At 40.3% G+C, this 16,174-nt stretch overlaps 1 protein-coding gene across 1 annotated transcript in view; it reads right to left on the bottom strand.

The window, feature by feature from the left end:
• Positions 1–16,174, bottom strand: part of LOC137158113 (inactive cell surface hyaluronidase CEMIP2-like) — a 70,768-nt gene that overhangs the window by 7,924 nt on the left and 46,670 nt on the right. The window contains exons 20-22 of the mRNA XM_067555716.1: positions 7,064–7,246; positions 2,685–2,907; positions 501–602 (exon numbers count right to left, since the gene is read on the bottom strand). Of these exons, the coding sequence (XP_067411817.1) occupies positions 501–602; positions 2,685–2,907; positions 7,064–7,246 (508 nt within the window). The remainder of the gene's footprint in view (positions 1–500; positions 603–2,684; positions 2,908–7,063; positions 7,247–16,174) is intronic.

The raw sequence follows: 16,174 nt of genomic DNA, 5'->3' as shown, positions 1-16,174 counted from the left end.
AAAAACAAACAAAAACACGTCATTTCAAACCAAAATCAAAATGTTTCATTTAGAAATTGTCAAAACATTTCAAGTCATAATTTTTTGTTTAACTGAAAATTTTGCAAATTGTGGATTTTGCTGAATGTTTTGTTATCACAGAATCTGCACTTTTCACTGAATGTTGTGTGAAAAATGTTGCCCAGTTCCAACTGATAATATGGTTTATATCAGCTAGGAAAGAGTTACCTGGGCTTTTGTTTTTACTGTCTCCAATACAGAAAGGTGGATTTTAATCTCATAAAGTGCTTTTTCATTAAGGCCCAAATCCTGGTCCTATTACAGTCAAAACTCACAGTGACTTTAATAATAAGAGAAGCAACACATATGAATCTTCCAGTCTAGCTTCGCCATTTCCATTGCTTTCACCGTCTTCAAGACTCAGCAAGATTTTGCAGTAACTTTTGCAGGAAATGAGTTTCCCCATTTAATCACTCTTTCAAGTCTGGTATAAAGCATACCTTAATGAAAGCTGACTTCAAATGGTTCTGTACTTCAGCTCTACTGACAGATTGGATCTGAATTCTTACATATTTGATTGAAGGTTTACTAGTGATCGCAACCTGTAATTGTATGAAGGGAAGAAGCTTGAAAAATGGCTCACTAAATATTTTTCATTAACAAATTTGTACCAACTTGCACATGCACACGTAGACACACGCATGCACACGCACCCCGGAATGCCATCCTGCAAATACTCCAAATTGCATGGTTTTTTGCAGGTTATAAACCTTATTCACACACCTATGCGAAGCTCAATATTAATTAAACATGTCGCTTGATAGGAAGAAATTAGGATAATGATCAACGATGTTAAAAGAATAGTTACTCATAATGAATCTAAATGAAGAGTAAATATCTCCAAACACAGGGTTGTCAGTGCTCAGATACCATGGTCATACATGCCTATAAACTCGTTCTTTCCTCCCTCCCCCACCTCTCCATCCTCAGTATAAAAACTTGGTGCAGAATGAGAGTGCATTTAGAAAAGTGATCATTTGTTGCTGAAAGAGACATTCAAGATCCTGTAAAGATGACTTTCCTTTCTTCCTGTAATGGTGAGTGGACTGTTTCTATAATCTAACTCTCTCTGCTCTGTTTTTGTTTGTCTCTTCTCTTATTTCCACCACCATCTCTGACTTTTACTGACAAGTGGCCTGATTCCATCATCCCCCTTCATATTAATTAGTACTTTATTCTGCAAGCAGCCCAGTGATTTCAATAGCATTCATTGCAGAGCAAGCATAAAACCACATGCATCACTTTACTTATGTGAGTAAAGATACTAGTGCTGGATGAAAAATGGGACAGTTTTCACAAACATTTTGAATGTCAATTTTTTTGAGCAACTCTGGTCAAAAGGCAGGGCAAAAAAAAACCACCCCGGGAGCATGGCTGTAAAAAAAACCTAATCCTTTGTCAATTCTCAATTTTGATAATGTCATTGCAATTGTGAATTTTCCAAATTCTAGACCCCTTTAAAAAGAAGCACATGCAAAGGTGTTTGCAGGATCAGGGTCCAACGGACTACTCAGTGTGAACCTAAAGGTGCCATAAAAAGTAGAAGAACTGAGTTACTGTACACTTTTTTTGCAACAGTATTAAAAGTGAATAATTTTGTAAGAAAAGAAATATAGCTGGTTTGCTGGGTGGCTTTGCCTATGCATAGACCAGATATTGTGCCTCTCTGAATGCTTCAGTTAGAAATGATCAGTTCTATAGATATAATTCATGAAAGGAAGAGCTTATTCCAGGAATCATATCATATAACACTGATTGGCCAACATGGTGATTGATGTCTATGAACTACCACATTCTGGAAGAGATATTTCCAAAAGGCCTGGAAAAAACCACACTATCCTCTAATCTGTTTGGAATACCTTTGCATTATTTAATTCAGGGAAATTCTATGGACAGTTACACAGGAGGTCAGACTAGCTGGTCACAATGGTTCCTCCTGGCTTTATAATCTAATCTATGAACTGGTTTCCTGTTTGGCTCATTCCGAAATTAATTGCATTACATTTTTGAATCAGGACATCATACATGTCTTCTCTTGGCCTGTATAGTGATTGTTGAAAAGAATTTCATCACATTAGCTAACAACTGATGATATGACATTATACCCATCTTAACTACTAAGGATGCACGTCTTACTTGTGCATTATTGGCTAGATGCTAATCTCAGTTTCACTGGTGTAAATCTGGGATGACTTCACAGGATTTATAATGGTGTAAATCCAAAGTAAGTGAAATCAGAATCTGTATTGCTATTCATTTAAAAATTCAGACAGACAATGACAATGTCCTGGCTTGAAGCATAGCAAAAATATATATTTATACTTTTGGATTCGAAGCTAAATTCATCTCAACCATCCCAATGACAATTTTAGTTCCTCTGAATAAAACTTTTTCAAATACATACATAATTTGCTTCCAGTTAACTGACCTTGGAGAAGTTGCCTGTCTCTGCAGCATACTATAAAATGCTGTAAAAAACCAGATCACACTACACGATCCTACTTTCTGGTCATATGCAGGAGCAAGAGGGAATTGCCTAAGGGCCTTCCTCGTATGGTGTGAAAATTGCCTTCTTATTGTGATGCTTACATTGTAGAGACATAGCAAAGTATTCAGTTCTGTACCTGAGGGGCCCCACAGTGACTGCAAGGCACCGTCAGTCGCTGAGGTACCGATTGCTGTGTAGCTTGTCTCCTGTTGTCATTCTCCAGGAAAGGGTTGAGGGCACAACGCCAGGAATCCTTTGAGGACATATGTGCCTCGATTTTAATGCGTTCGCAGCCTTGCTCAGAGCAATAACTGTGCCCTTTTCGAGCTTCATGAGCTTGGAGATGGACAAATAGGTACCTAGCAAATGAGACCATTGCAAAACAAATGAAAGGATCAGATGTACCCTGTGTGCCAGCAGAAGGGCATCTGGCATGAGCTAGGATCTGTACTACATGAAATCTCCCATTGCGGAAAGCTAATTCATCAATACCTACATCCTATAATAAACCACCCATACAAGTTCAGCACACTATGGACAAACCAGCAAGTCGAGTTTTGCCTGGTTCTGCAGAAGTATGCGAAGAGGTAGAGGGCACAAAGAGCTCTCAGTCATTGTGCCTCTGTGCAGAGGCCTGGAACAACTGCTGTTCTTGCATTCAGGGAGTACAAGTTCTACACATGTATACCACTAGACTGCCTAGAGGGAGCAGGCCACCTCCCCAACACCGTTCCAAAAGGCAACCAGAGCTGGGCTGCATCTTGCCAGAGAATGGAGTAGCAGCCATGCTCTCCCTATAGTCCTGGAGGTATTATGTCTGGTGGAGGACTGAGCAGCTCTCACTGGAGCTATCCGCCTTTGGATTGCCTCATCCCAGACTCTGCCTTCCAGGCAAAATTCATCTCTAAGGCTACGTTAAATCGCCGCCGCCAGATCGATCTTTCAGGATCGATTGCGCGGTCAGTGAGACCCGCTCAAATCGATCAGGAAGTTGACTGAGTAAGTCTACCCCCTCAAGTAGCATAGTGTGAACAGCGCGCAGAAGGGAAGCTGAGCAATCGACGTCAGTTACGCAAACTACGCAGAGTAGTTTGCGTAACTCCCGTCGACTGCCGCCGAATCGCGCGGCCAGTGTGAACCAGCCCTAAGTGTGCATAAAGACCACTTGAAACAGCCACTGTACCGATTCTCTGACTCTTAGAACAGCTAGAACAATGAGCTTAAGTATGTTTTCAATTGTGTCTGTTTTGTAGTTTAGACTAGATTAAATCACAAACTGCTCAACTACAGCACCAGAGTCAGGAAAATAACCTGTGCTTTAGTGAAAAGGGTTATTTTAATACTCTTTCTCCTAGGCAAATGGAAACAAATGAGTACACTTGGTTCATCTCCAGAGATCTAGCACATGTGGCTGAAAAGAGAAGAGGGAGCATCCCACTGATTATGAAATAAAAGCTAATAAAACCTCCAAAAACCCAACCTCTCTTCTCTGTCAGGCTAAAAAAAGCAAAGCTGAGCTAAATAAAAAACAAACAGTCCTATTGTTCCAGAACCACGTCAGGTCAGGCCCATCAATCTATGTGTTCAAAGACCAAAAGAACAGCAGACAGCTCACGTTTTTGTCCCCTACATACCCTCATGAGTAACTAATTTCCCATGCACGTCCCTGGTAAAGAATCTGTTTACACCATTTGGGTAACATTCTGTACAGATTGAAAGAGGACAAATGAGCAAATAATTATTTCACAATTCCTATCATGAGAGAGAACATACTATAGCATTACTGACTCCTACGTGGCACGATATACATTCCAGGATTCGATTGGTCACATACGACTTTTGAATGAATGATTATTTTCCATTTTATTTTAAAATCTGACATTTGTGGCCTGACTTCAGTGTTCGTTGCATTGATAATTTAGGCACAATGGGAGATGTGCATAGCACACATTGTACCTTTTTTGCACATCTGCTAACAGAGCACTAAGCTGTGTTTCTCAATATTTTTCTTTAATAGAAGATGTTTGGGTCTTATTGTTAGTACTACTATTTATTATTTATATAACGGTAATACCCGCAGGTCCCAATCAAAATTGTAAACGAATTATTTACCAGGGAAATGCATGGGAAAATAGTGCTAGTCACTATTCATATGCATAGTAATAGAGAGTTCTCGCCCTAAAGAGCTTACAATCTAAATAGACAAGACAAAGGAAGGATTATTATCCCCATTTTATAGAGGGGCAACTGAGGCACAGAGAGCATAAATGACTTATCCAAATTCACACAGGAAATCCGTGCCAGAGCTGGGCCTAGAACCTAGGTCACTTGAGTGCCCAGTCCCAGTGTCTTAAGCACAAGATATTTCTAGCCCAAGAATATTAGTTTATCAGATAGGAAGAGTTTCAACAAAGTGGAGAAGTGTAAGGGAGGTTATAACATTTGGAGTTGTGGAGATCCCACGTTTCTCAGTGAGTCTTAATGCCATTTCTGTTGATTATTTTTAATTCACTGTTTCCCACAAGCACTACTCTGCAAAATTCAATCCTGGAGCCTAATTGTGCTCACACACACCTGTGAAACCTCTCACATACCTGTGAAACCCCACTGCCTGCCACAAGAGATACAAAGCTATAACAGACGGGAGGAATTGGGCTCAGAGGCACATTTTGTCCACCCTTACTATTTCTTTTGAAAGGGGCAATTGTGTGTCTCTTTTTAAAGGCTTGCCTCACATTGTGAAAATGAGAGAATTATCAAGGGCTTCCCTCTTTTTAACCAGTTTGGGCACACCAAGTGTGAAAGGGGGTTCCAAGTCTCTCAAATACACTTCACACTGGAATCACCACCATATGATGGTCTCTCACTCCAGACAGAGAGAGACCTTTGAGGTGTGACAGTTTTCTATCAGTACAGCAACCACCACTCTAGTGATGTGGACACCAGTGGGAGGGGTGTAGCCTCCAGCACTTTCAAAGGGGCCGAAGCCAAGAGAAGGTAACAACTTTCTCAGTGTGGATGCAGAATCACTGATCAATGTGCTGTGTGAAGCAAAGCACAGCACAGCACAGCACAGCACAAACCAGACCCTCCAATCCAAAACACCATTCTGGCTTGAAATCTCATCAGAACACACACGATTTGGAGGCCATTGAATCCAAGCCTGAATCTTAATTTAGATCTGAACACCACATCTTTGGCCATCTCTGATTATATTTGATACAGTTTTGAATGTAGTATTGAAGGCAGAACAAACCTTGCAAAAGATAGGTAAGTTCTCCTCCTTTGGAAAAAAAAATCATTGAGCAGTAGAAAACAAAGCTGTGCTGAGATTCATGTTTTCCCTTTCATTTTGCTTTCATCAATGATAGTTCAAGATGTCATGGCCTGTCACAAAGATGCTCTTCATAACCCTGCATTTTATGTACTTCTAAATACAGACAATGGATACAGACACAAACTGTGATCTCAATGACAGCAGTGTAAATCTGGAGTAACCCTTGACATCCAAAAGGTTATTTCAAATTTACACCAGAGCATAGCTTAGCCCCCAGTCTTAAATTTTCTTCTGGAAGGAGCACAGAAGACTTGCGTGATCTGCAGTGTGAAGATGAATCAGGTATGGTACGTCTGCAGAGATACATATACTACTAGTATCTGTCATTTATCAGTCTGAATAACTATTTAAAACCACAACAATAACAGTATTTATATTCTGATATGTGACTGTCAATTCCAGCAAAAGGTTAAAATGCATTGCCTCTGTAGATAGCACCAGCAATAAGTACAACTTGCAGGCCTGAACAATTGGGGTCAGATACAAGACGACACACACACCCTGAAACATTGTCCAAAAGTTTTAACAAGAATAACTAGTTTAAAAGTTTGCAAATGCTTGGTTAACTTCCCTCATTAATTTACAATTCTGTTTTCCAGCTGGAAGTGGGAGTGCCAAAATAGCACAAGAAACACTGTGCTGGCAGGATTTAAGCTCAGAGAATGCAGATAAGCTTGTAAAACTTCTGATTTTGGATTTGGTTGTTATTGGAACCAAATCCAAGTTCTGAGTCTACTGAGGATCAAACAGCACTAACTCAGTGCTGCAAAGTTCCACCCGGAAGCCTGAGGGAGCTTTTCAGGTGATGGAAGGCCTACAGGACTGATAAAGACTGATGCCATTTTTTTCCTTCACCCCCCAGCCCATTTTAGTTTTCTGCTTTGCTACTCTTTTGCCTTGTCTGCCCTCTTTCCTTCCCCAAATTAACTAACCAACTTCTGCCTTCCTCACCCTAACGACACACAGCTACTCATCACCAATACATTCTTTACTCTCAGTGACATCTGCTTTCCACCATGTTTGAAAGACATTAGAATGAGAAGCCGCGCACTGAAGACAGAGGGAGCAGGCCACAATGGGAGATAAGGGAAGGCAGACGAAGGAGAAAGGTCCCTATTGTGGGATGGCTGTCTTGGCAAGTCTTGAGGACTGTTATTAGGAGTCATAGTCCCACTCACCCCAATTCACTGTCGAAGTAGAAGAGCCGCTCGCCCGTCCTGTTGAGCACGCTGGGCCAGGAAGGGGCTGCTAGGTAGCGTTTTACACTGTGCACTCTCCCCGTCTGTCGCTGATAGATGTCTGCCACAATGGTGAAAACTGCCTCCTTGGGATAACATAATGCAATGTGCAGCCAGTCTCCTCTGGTGGCAAAATGGTGGGGTGCGAGGGGAGGAATGGGGAAAGAAATAAAATATATGCTTGTAAGTGTTCAAGGACTTGAAAAGAAATGAGAAAGTCTCCTGCTTCAAGCAGGATATTCAAGGGGGTGGGGGAAATGTCCTACAACACCCACTTTTTGAAAAAGCCCAGCCAAACGAACCTGGGAATTCACTTTTTTTTTTAGAAGCAACTGCTTCTTGTCATTATGGGCACAATTCAAAGACCACTATGACCACAGGAAAGACTCCCATCAACTTCACTAGGTTTTGAACTGGGTTCCAGAACCGCTTAACACAAAAAAACAAACAAAACCCCAAAAACCCAGAATTGCTCTCATCATCCAATATGGCCTGCAGACAGCAATTCTCCAAGCTTTGCTGGATGAAGATAGAATTTAATTTCACAATGTCCACTATCATTTCCTGAGGGGCCATTAGGCTTATTTTTGTTCATCTAGCAGGAGCTTCAGGAGGAGCCAGTTTCAAGCAGACATTTCAACAGGGGCACTGACACATGAATTATAAAGAAATCCCTGAGTGGAACCAGAGTCATACGTTAAAAGAGACCCACTTCTTCCACTTTATAGCAAAGTTTATTATAGTTTCCATTCAAATCCCTCTCTCCAGTACTAAACTTATAATAAATAGGGCTATAGATAGAGGATCTTTTAACTCATCTTCCAGAATTTCAGCAATGTGCTGATGACAGCCAACTGAGAAGAATGCAGTTGACCTTATACCCTGGCTCTACCACTGCTCTTTCCTCTACTGCTGTCGCTGAGAGGAAAATGGTTCAAAGCTATAAATCTATGTTACAAGTAGCAGGGCCAAGCACGGTGTTACAGTATACAATTCAGAAACGGAGAGGGGATAATTTTCCAGCAAATCATGACACATCTTGGTTTCCAGATGCACTTTGCCTAGGGGATTTTTTGTAGAACACAGAAAGAAGCTGAAAGTCAGAGAAAGGTTACATTAAAAAAAAAAAAAAAAAAAAGTGTGCAGCCAAATCATTTTGGCATTCATTTTTTCTCTTCCTCCTCTTTAGCCTCATCAGTGACTCAGTGTGCCACAAACAGGTAGCTGAACCCTTCTGTGGTTAACTTTACAGATTGTCCCAAAGAGAAGACGGGATTTCTATCTGTTGATGTTTCAAATATTTTTTAAGAACACCTGGATTCCTGTTTGCAAGTTGAGATATGGTTCAGAGACAGAGAAATCCCTACATCTCCGGTGTCTTTTCTTTTGCTCGGTAGTAGAAACGAGTTTATTATTCCACTCAGCTACGCTGCGAAGGCCCTACGGCTTATCCAGTGCTGACTGAGTAGCCAGCCAGCCATGCCAATGTAGCAATAAATGGAGGCAAATGGATTTGATTTCTGGGAGTCTAAAAGCCTAGACTTCCATTAAGCTCTCTGCATCAGCTGCACTGAAGGCAAAAGCCAGTCCATCCGTTCTGTTCAAGCTCCTCTTGTTTCTCCATCTTGCTTTATGTTTAAAAAAAAATATTACAAGGTGGACTAGCGGACTTGCTATTCTAGAACAATAAACCAAACTCCTATACACAGGCCAAATACTGCCCTCTAGATTCTAAGCAACCCCAGCTGTGTCACAACTCAGCACAGCTAGAAACCAGAGACATTTTCAGACATACTGGCTTCCAACTAGAGGAAATGAAGGAAATACACTAGAGCCATGTTCATGGAATATTTTTAGGATCGTGTCCCAAGCCACACAGCTGTTTCATAAGGGGGCTGTTTTTCCACCATCTTTGCACTGCTTTAGCATATTTGGTTCCCTGAAGATGCTGCCACAGAAACATCCCGACACCTCCTGGAAAAGGTGGGAACTGACACAGTGTTACCACATTTTGGCTGTTACCATCCCATGGGGAAGAAAAGCACTAAATAGAAAAAGAAAGTGAAGGGGAAAAGGAAGCAGCGTTAGAGAACAGTGGAGACTATGTCTCGTCTCCGGGCACACTGGAATACAATTGCTAAAGCCTTTTGTCAACAACATGACGGGGCTGACTAGATTTTGGAAATAAATTATATTGAGGTTGAGATGTCTTCACAAAAACGTGCTTTTCTTTGGGAATGTTTTTACACACACACATAAGCCTTAAGAATATTACCACAACAAAGGGTTGAGACAGGGGGGAGCATAGGGGAAGAAATCTGAAGTCGTTGTTCAGTTAAATATAAAAAGCAATAAATCAGTGGTTTTCAATCTAGTTTAATTGTATTTAAACAGCCTCTTATTTAATCCTAGTTTTGTTTTGAAGTCTCATGTTAGCTACTTTGGCTATTTTGCCAAGGGGATGTGGTGGTTGTTTTATTCTGTATAAGCCATTGACAACCATCACCAATACATTTTGCTTTGCTTGTCTGTGGCACCCAGGGCAAGCACAGCAGTGATAACAAGGGTATCAAAAGATGACATGTAGGACAATGCATTGCATTTGGTAAGCAGAAATTTACACTCGGATTTACAAGGTCAGAGGCCCGCTGCAACCATTGCCAGGATTACAAGGGAAATGCAGCTTCCTGATTCTGTGGCTGTAAACAATCAGGCAACACAACTTAATGGGTCAGCAGAAGATTTAGGTTGAGATGTGTGCACGCAAAAGAAAAAAAATGGGTGCTTTTCCTGCTTTCTGGGGAGTGCCGGCTACAGGGAACCTTGTTGCTGGAACTTTAGGTGAAGGAAGGCTTATTCTTTCTTCGAGATCAGTTAAATAAATTATCGCTCCTCAATGTTTCTGAACATAAACGTCTCTGCTCAGATTCTTGATTTCAGCTGGAGAACAACTGCTCAAACTCCCACAGATGGCTCAAGCTAAATTTGAACTGGCATGTATCTCTGAACTAAATAGGCCTTCCCTAATATTTAAGCAATATCTGCCTTCCCTGAAAAATATATCAGGGGAGATTTTCCAAAGCCACTAAGTGACCATTGAAAGCCAAAAAGGCTTGTGTTCCTTCATCACTTTTCGGAACTGCTCCTATTATCACAAAAACAAACATTATATATAATATATATATATATATATATATATATATATATATATATATATATATATAAAATAAATCACTGATTTAGTATCTAGTCAATTCCAAAAGATGTATTAAAATTAATTTCAGTACTTCTCCTGCCTGTGTCCCCTGTAAGAATCTGCAGTTTTATATTCCCTCATGCTGAATGAAAGATCAAAATAAAAGGGGACAGTAACTAACAGATTAAAATTACACACAATGAAGTAATTAAACTGATTACATAAAATGCTGCCAAATGTAAACTATTTTTTTTCTTTCAGTTATGAGGAGTTACTTGTAACAATGGATTAACAATGTACAAGCAGAAAGTCTTATTTTTGAAGTTTATCCCTTTAAAATAAAATTAAAATTAAGTTTAGATATTTTAGAAGCTTTAATGAAAGAGAAAATATCTGTGTTTACAACCTTTACTAGTGACATAATTCAGTCCATTCTAGCATTAGGGGATTTTTTTTTTTTAAGGTCTGTTTCCTCTCTGGTTTTTCTCCAGAATATTGGCACCAGAAGAAGCAAAGTTAAATAACAACTGGTACAAAGTCAAGGTTTATTGAGTCCTACCAAATATTTTCAAATATTAAACTGAATATTTAAAATGTCTATTGGCACAGGCATATATCAACGCTGCAGTTTCTGCTCCTGTGTTACTGTCATTCAACAATCTACACAGTGTTTCATGAATTTTTTTATGAATTTGTTCAGCACTGTTTATTTTCCCTTGGAAATGGCTGGACAAAATAGACCCAATGACTGTCTTGTGGCCTTTAAAAAAAAATGATTGCAATATTGACATTTACCATTCTGGCTCTCCATGTAAAGCAAAAAAACACCAAATGTTTAAAAAAGTTTCCTTGCTGTTGCCAGCTGCTGAGCTTCTTGAAAAAAATTAAAGAAAGCAACAAGAGGGAAGCAGAAGAAGAAAATAGAAGCAGTCAAGAGATTTCCTGTTATTGGACACGATAGATCTACAGTTTACAACTGTCAAGTCCCATAATTCCAGCAAAAGCTGAACCTCTCTCTACAGTTCTGTCCAAAGCTCCAAAAAGACCCGGAAGAGTGCCTAAAACCCCAGTGAAATACACAACAATATACACAATGAGGAAAAAGTTTGACATATTTCCTTAGTCCACACAAAATACCTTATAGTCACAATTTCTAGATTTTGCATTTCTGATGCCAGTAGTTTCCAAGAATAAACAAGGATATACAGTAACACCTAGTTTTCGTGGCATGGAGATAAATTTGGATCTGAAGTGAGAATGGTTTAACTTGGAGTTGTACAGACAAGAGATTTGGCTCAAGTAAGGTTCACAGGGGGGTACATCTGATTGGTGCCCTCTCTCCTATAAGCAGAAGGCAAACAAAGCTCTGGCACCAGATAGGTTTAGGTGGAGCACTGCCCTCTACAGGATGCAATGTCAGACCTAAACAAAAATGCTTGCGATCATGTCCCATAGTTGCTGGCCTATAGAGGGCATGAGAAGCCCTGATACTGTCCTAGTGACTGAAGGTTCAAAAGGTACTGAGTTCTATCCCTGAAAACAAGTGTGAAGATTTTGCGGACATTATTTGTTTCATGGCTGATGACCACGAAATCTAAAGGCCAAAATTTGATTTTACTGGTGATAATCTGGATTAACTACAACAGAATATGGCTAGAGAATTAATTACATTTTCCGTGGGTTAGGAGAATGGGAGATTTTTGCTCACTAGGTCAGTTTCCTCCAAACTATTGCTACTCAGATCTAAAAATAGGCCCTCTGATTATTTCCCCCTCAAACCTATACAAGCACAATAAAATGTATTTTCAAAGAGTGTGGAAGGAATAGTCATTTGAATCTTATTTATATCAATAGGAATCACACTGAGAGAATTCTGAACTAAAGACAAAAATTGATCATACTGAAAGCTTTCACTCCATCTTAGCAGCAAATCCCAAGAAGTGCTCAGCATCTGCAATTCCCATTGAGGTCAATGAGAAGGCAGTTTGAGTGATCAGTTCACTTCTCCTCGGAGTCTTCAGATACAGTGAACTGTCTGGCTTTAAGCTTGTTATCTGCTCACCAAAAGCACACATTCAGAACAACACAGCAGCCGTCTACTGAATGCTAACTCCACTCCAGTGCTTGACTTGGGAAGGGGAGTGTGATGTACTTCCCACTCTCATGAATCGGGATTGAAAGAAAAAAGGCTGAGAAGAAACTGGAATGTATCTTCACTCTCTTCCCTTTCCCGTCCCTCCTCCCCGCAATTAGCACACCTTACATTTCAGCAGACTGGCCCCGAGTCCATATTTCCTGCTGGCTCACTAGAGCTGTCCATCACACTCTATATATATTTCTTTTTAAGGCTTTTTCTTCAGCTCTAGTCCCTTAAGCACGTTCAAGTCCTCATAGGGACGAGACAGCTACCAGGCAAACAGCCAGCAATTTTCTTTTTCAAGGCCTTGTTATTAAGACTAGCTACTTCTGAAAAACAACTCACTACAGTTCTAGTGACAAATGGGGAGCGTGTTTACATTACCAGAGCTATGTGAAACGAACTTAAAATGGCCTTTCTGAATGCTAACACAGCCTAATTCTGCCACAGCTAATTGACAGACAAACAGAGATAGTTAAAATTCACACACAATATTTCATTTTCACATTTATGCCACTTTAATCAAAGGGGGTTATATTTTTGAGGTCCAGCAAATTATTGGCCAAATTCTGCCTGGTGCGCCAACCCTGCTGATGGTAGCTAAGTTGCCAGGGGAATGAGTCAGCACAGTATTTGGCTCATAGAACTTTACATTCAGACTAAAATAACTTCCTGTACTGAAATATAAGGAGTTTCATTGGCATTTTTTTTTCTAATACACTGACTTGCTAGACAGTCACACTTTTAAAAAAAATTCTCTCTCCTTAACTGAATTATCCAGTACTGTCTTAGTTACATTATTTTTCAGTGAACATGTCACATACACATATGGTGAGAACTGGTCTGTGGGCCCTATGAAATTCACAGCCACAGGACCCCTTGGTTTGGGGAAAGTGGGGAGGGGGGGAGGAATCTCAGCTTCCACTGGGTGAAAAAAGAAAAAGTAACGTTTCCCTTTTCCTCCTGGAGACAGCCTTGAAAATGAAACCCAAAATAAACCACTAGCTAGGGTAGAAAAGAACAAGCAGCTGAGTTCTGCATCTGCAGTAGAAGGCTGACGCTGGGGATGGATCTACGGATTGCCTGACCCTCACATTCTTCCCATATATTTATCCATGTCAAATGAGTCAGTCAAGAGTCACCTTGCTAACCTTCCCCTGTATCCTCAGGCCAGCCCTGTGCATGGAAATGGACAGGAGGACAGGACAGATTTGGGGACCGAGGCTGACAAAAAAAAAGTTTTCACAGGCTCACTTAAAAACATTAGTGCCAGCTCCACATATAGTGCTGCCGTAATAATATGTAACTACAGCGAACCAACTCGCATGCCAATGTTTCAGTAAACGTATCAGCTCCTTTCTTAATGGTCATCTCATCACAACACCAATCTATTTGATTAACCTAACAGATCAGAGACTTAAGAAATCATTTCTGAGATATAGAGGGGAGTTCAAATATATTTATTAATTTCTATATTATTTGGATAATTGAATTTGAGCTGGGATATTATCAGCATATTTAGGGCCAGATTATGATACCCTAATTCACATCTACTAGCACTTTACTTATTAGTATTATTGATTATTTGTATCACAGTAGCACCCAGAGGCCCCATCCAGAAATCAGAGCCTCGTTGTGCTAATTAGGGTACATGCATATAACAAAAAGATGGTTGCAGCCCTAAAGCTGCCAGTAGCAATTTGATTTGCAGAAAAGTTCCTTTCATCTGTCTGTGTATTTATCAGTCCAGGCAATAATGGCAAAAGCAAAGGGCTGCTCATACACTAGTTAATTTATAAAAATAAAAAACAGCTTAAAGAAATTGCCATCAGCTGGGCATGTTTGCAACAGGCTCATTCTTGTCTTGTCTTCTTTTCTTTGTTTTCCTCCAGACTCAATACTGGTCGAGATTTTAAATCATACATAAGTAGCTAAAAGCATGAATCACACTCAATAAGCAGCTGTAGACAACAACAACCCCCTCAAAGCTGAAAACAGCTCAGACAAAGCCAGATATTATTAGTGCCTTGAAGTTTCATTTGTGGAGCTGGAGAACATAGATGGTTTGCTTATGCTGAAGGACACGTTGATAATTTAGGTCATTTAGATCAAAAGACCCATCCATATCTCACTTCACTAAAACAGAGAGAAGGTGTTAAAATGCCCCCTTTTTGATCTAGAAATTAATTATTGGATGAAACCAGAACCTTGAATTTGGGGGAGGGGAGTGGTGTAGAGGAGATCTGAGCCTACCTCTGTGGTTTGGGTTCCGGGTCAGAGTCAGAGTCAAAATAAGTGTCCTTTTTTCTGGCTCCTGTTCAGATGTGGTTGAAATCTCACACGATTTCAACCCTGTTGCATATGGTCACAAACCCTAGCCCCGGTAGGGCCTTGAACCAGATCCTCGGACCCCAGTGCAATACAAATGAGAATCCAAACACTGCTTCCTGTGCCCATCTCTACAGAAAGGTAAACACACTGGCATATGGAAGGGTTGAATATGAGCTCAAAGCAAAACATGAGCACATACAATTTCATTCACTTCCAATCAGAATAGCACAAAACAAAAGCTGTCCAGTCCTTCCCCACCACTAAAACCTTTGCAGAGGTGCCACAAAGTGCTGAGCCAGTCAACCTCTATTGACCTCAGTGAGCGCTTAGCATCAGGCCATAAGACCGTACCAATGAATAAAGCATTACAAAGACTGCCATGTGAGTTTCCACAGTCCATGGCGATAAGGTGGATTCAGAGTACATAGGCAGGGAGGTTTTGTGGGGGACTCTGATGATTTGGCTATAAGAGACCTCACCAATTTATTAGGTCTGTTATTCAGACACATCCTGGTATTTCTCTCAGTCAGGTCAATCACAGCAGATTGAGGGGAGGGGGAGGTGGAAGAGAATGTTTCTCTCTAAGCATTAATAGACCAAGTACAGAGATATTAGCTGGTGCTCATTAGCAATGCTGAATGGATAGCCTAATTGCTCTTGCTTTTCAGTCTTTTTCCATAGTACAATTTACCACATAATGATTTAGACATTTCCTTTGAGGTGATTTGAGCCCTCTTTAGAATTTCTGATAACACAAATAAACTCTACTGATTTACTGAACTGCAGCACATATTTGATAATAGTCTTTGCTTTAGCCTCTTCCAAGATTAGACAGACAATCTGTACACAGACAAAGACTGGGTCATTAAACTGAAGGACTTGGTTTCTGCCTTTGCCTACTGTATAAAGTGCCAATCTTTGGACCATTTCTCCAGAATCTGAAAGGAGAAACTTACCACAGACACACAATGTTCCCTATAGTCTCTGCCTGGCTTTCCAGTTCTCCCCCTCCCTCACCTAACAAGCTTCTCTGTGGTTCTTTGTGCTTCATAAATGGATGTTAGTGCTGAGCAGAGCTCTTAACCTAGTTTTTACAGATAATTTCCATCCTTCCATGAAGAACAAAAAACCCAACGGAACATTGAAACAGCCTCGATGAGGAATGTCAGCCAATGGAAAGATGAGACACATTGTGTGGAGAGGTCTTAGGTCTCTGTTCACAAAACTTTCACACACAATTTATGCTTAACAAGAACAGGCTTTAGAATATTTTGATAGGGAATAAAGTCCTAAAGAACTGATCATTAAAATTCCAGTTGGTATTCTCTTTCTATTCAATTGCCAAAACATTTGCATGTTACCAGGTCCTATGTTAACAGTTTCAAGA

Source organism: Emydura macquarii, unplaced genomic scaffold (genome assembly GCF_026122565.2).
Source record: "Emydura macquarii macquarii isolate MOO-44397 ecotype Brisbane River unplaced genomic scaffold, CSIRO-AGI_Emac_v2 contig_1644, whole genome shotgun sequence".
Lineage (NCBI taxonomy): Eukaryota > Metazoa > Chordata > Testudines > Chelidae > Emydura > Emydura macquarii.
Note: the sequence above shows the minus strand (reverse complement) of the source record. Positions and strands in the feature narration are given on the sequence as shown.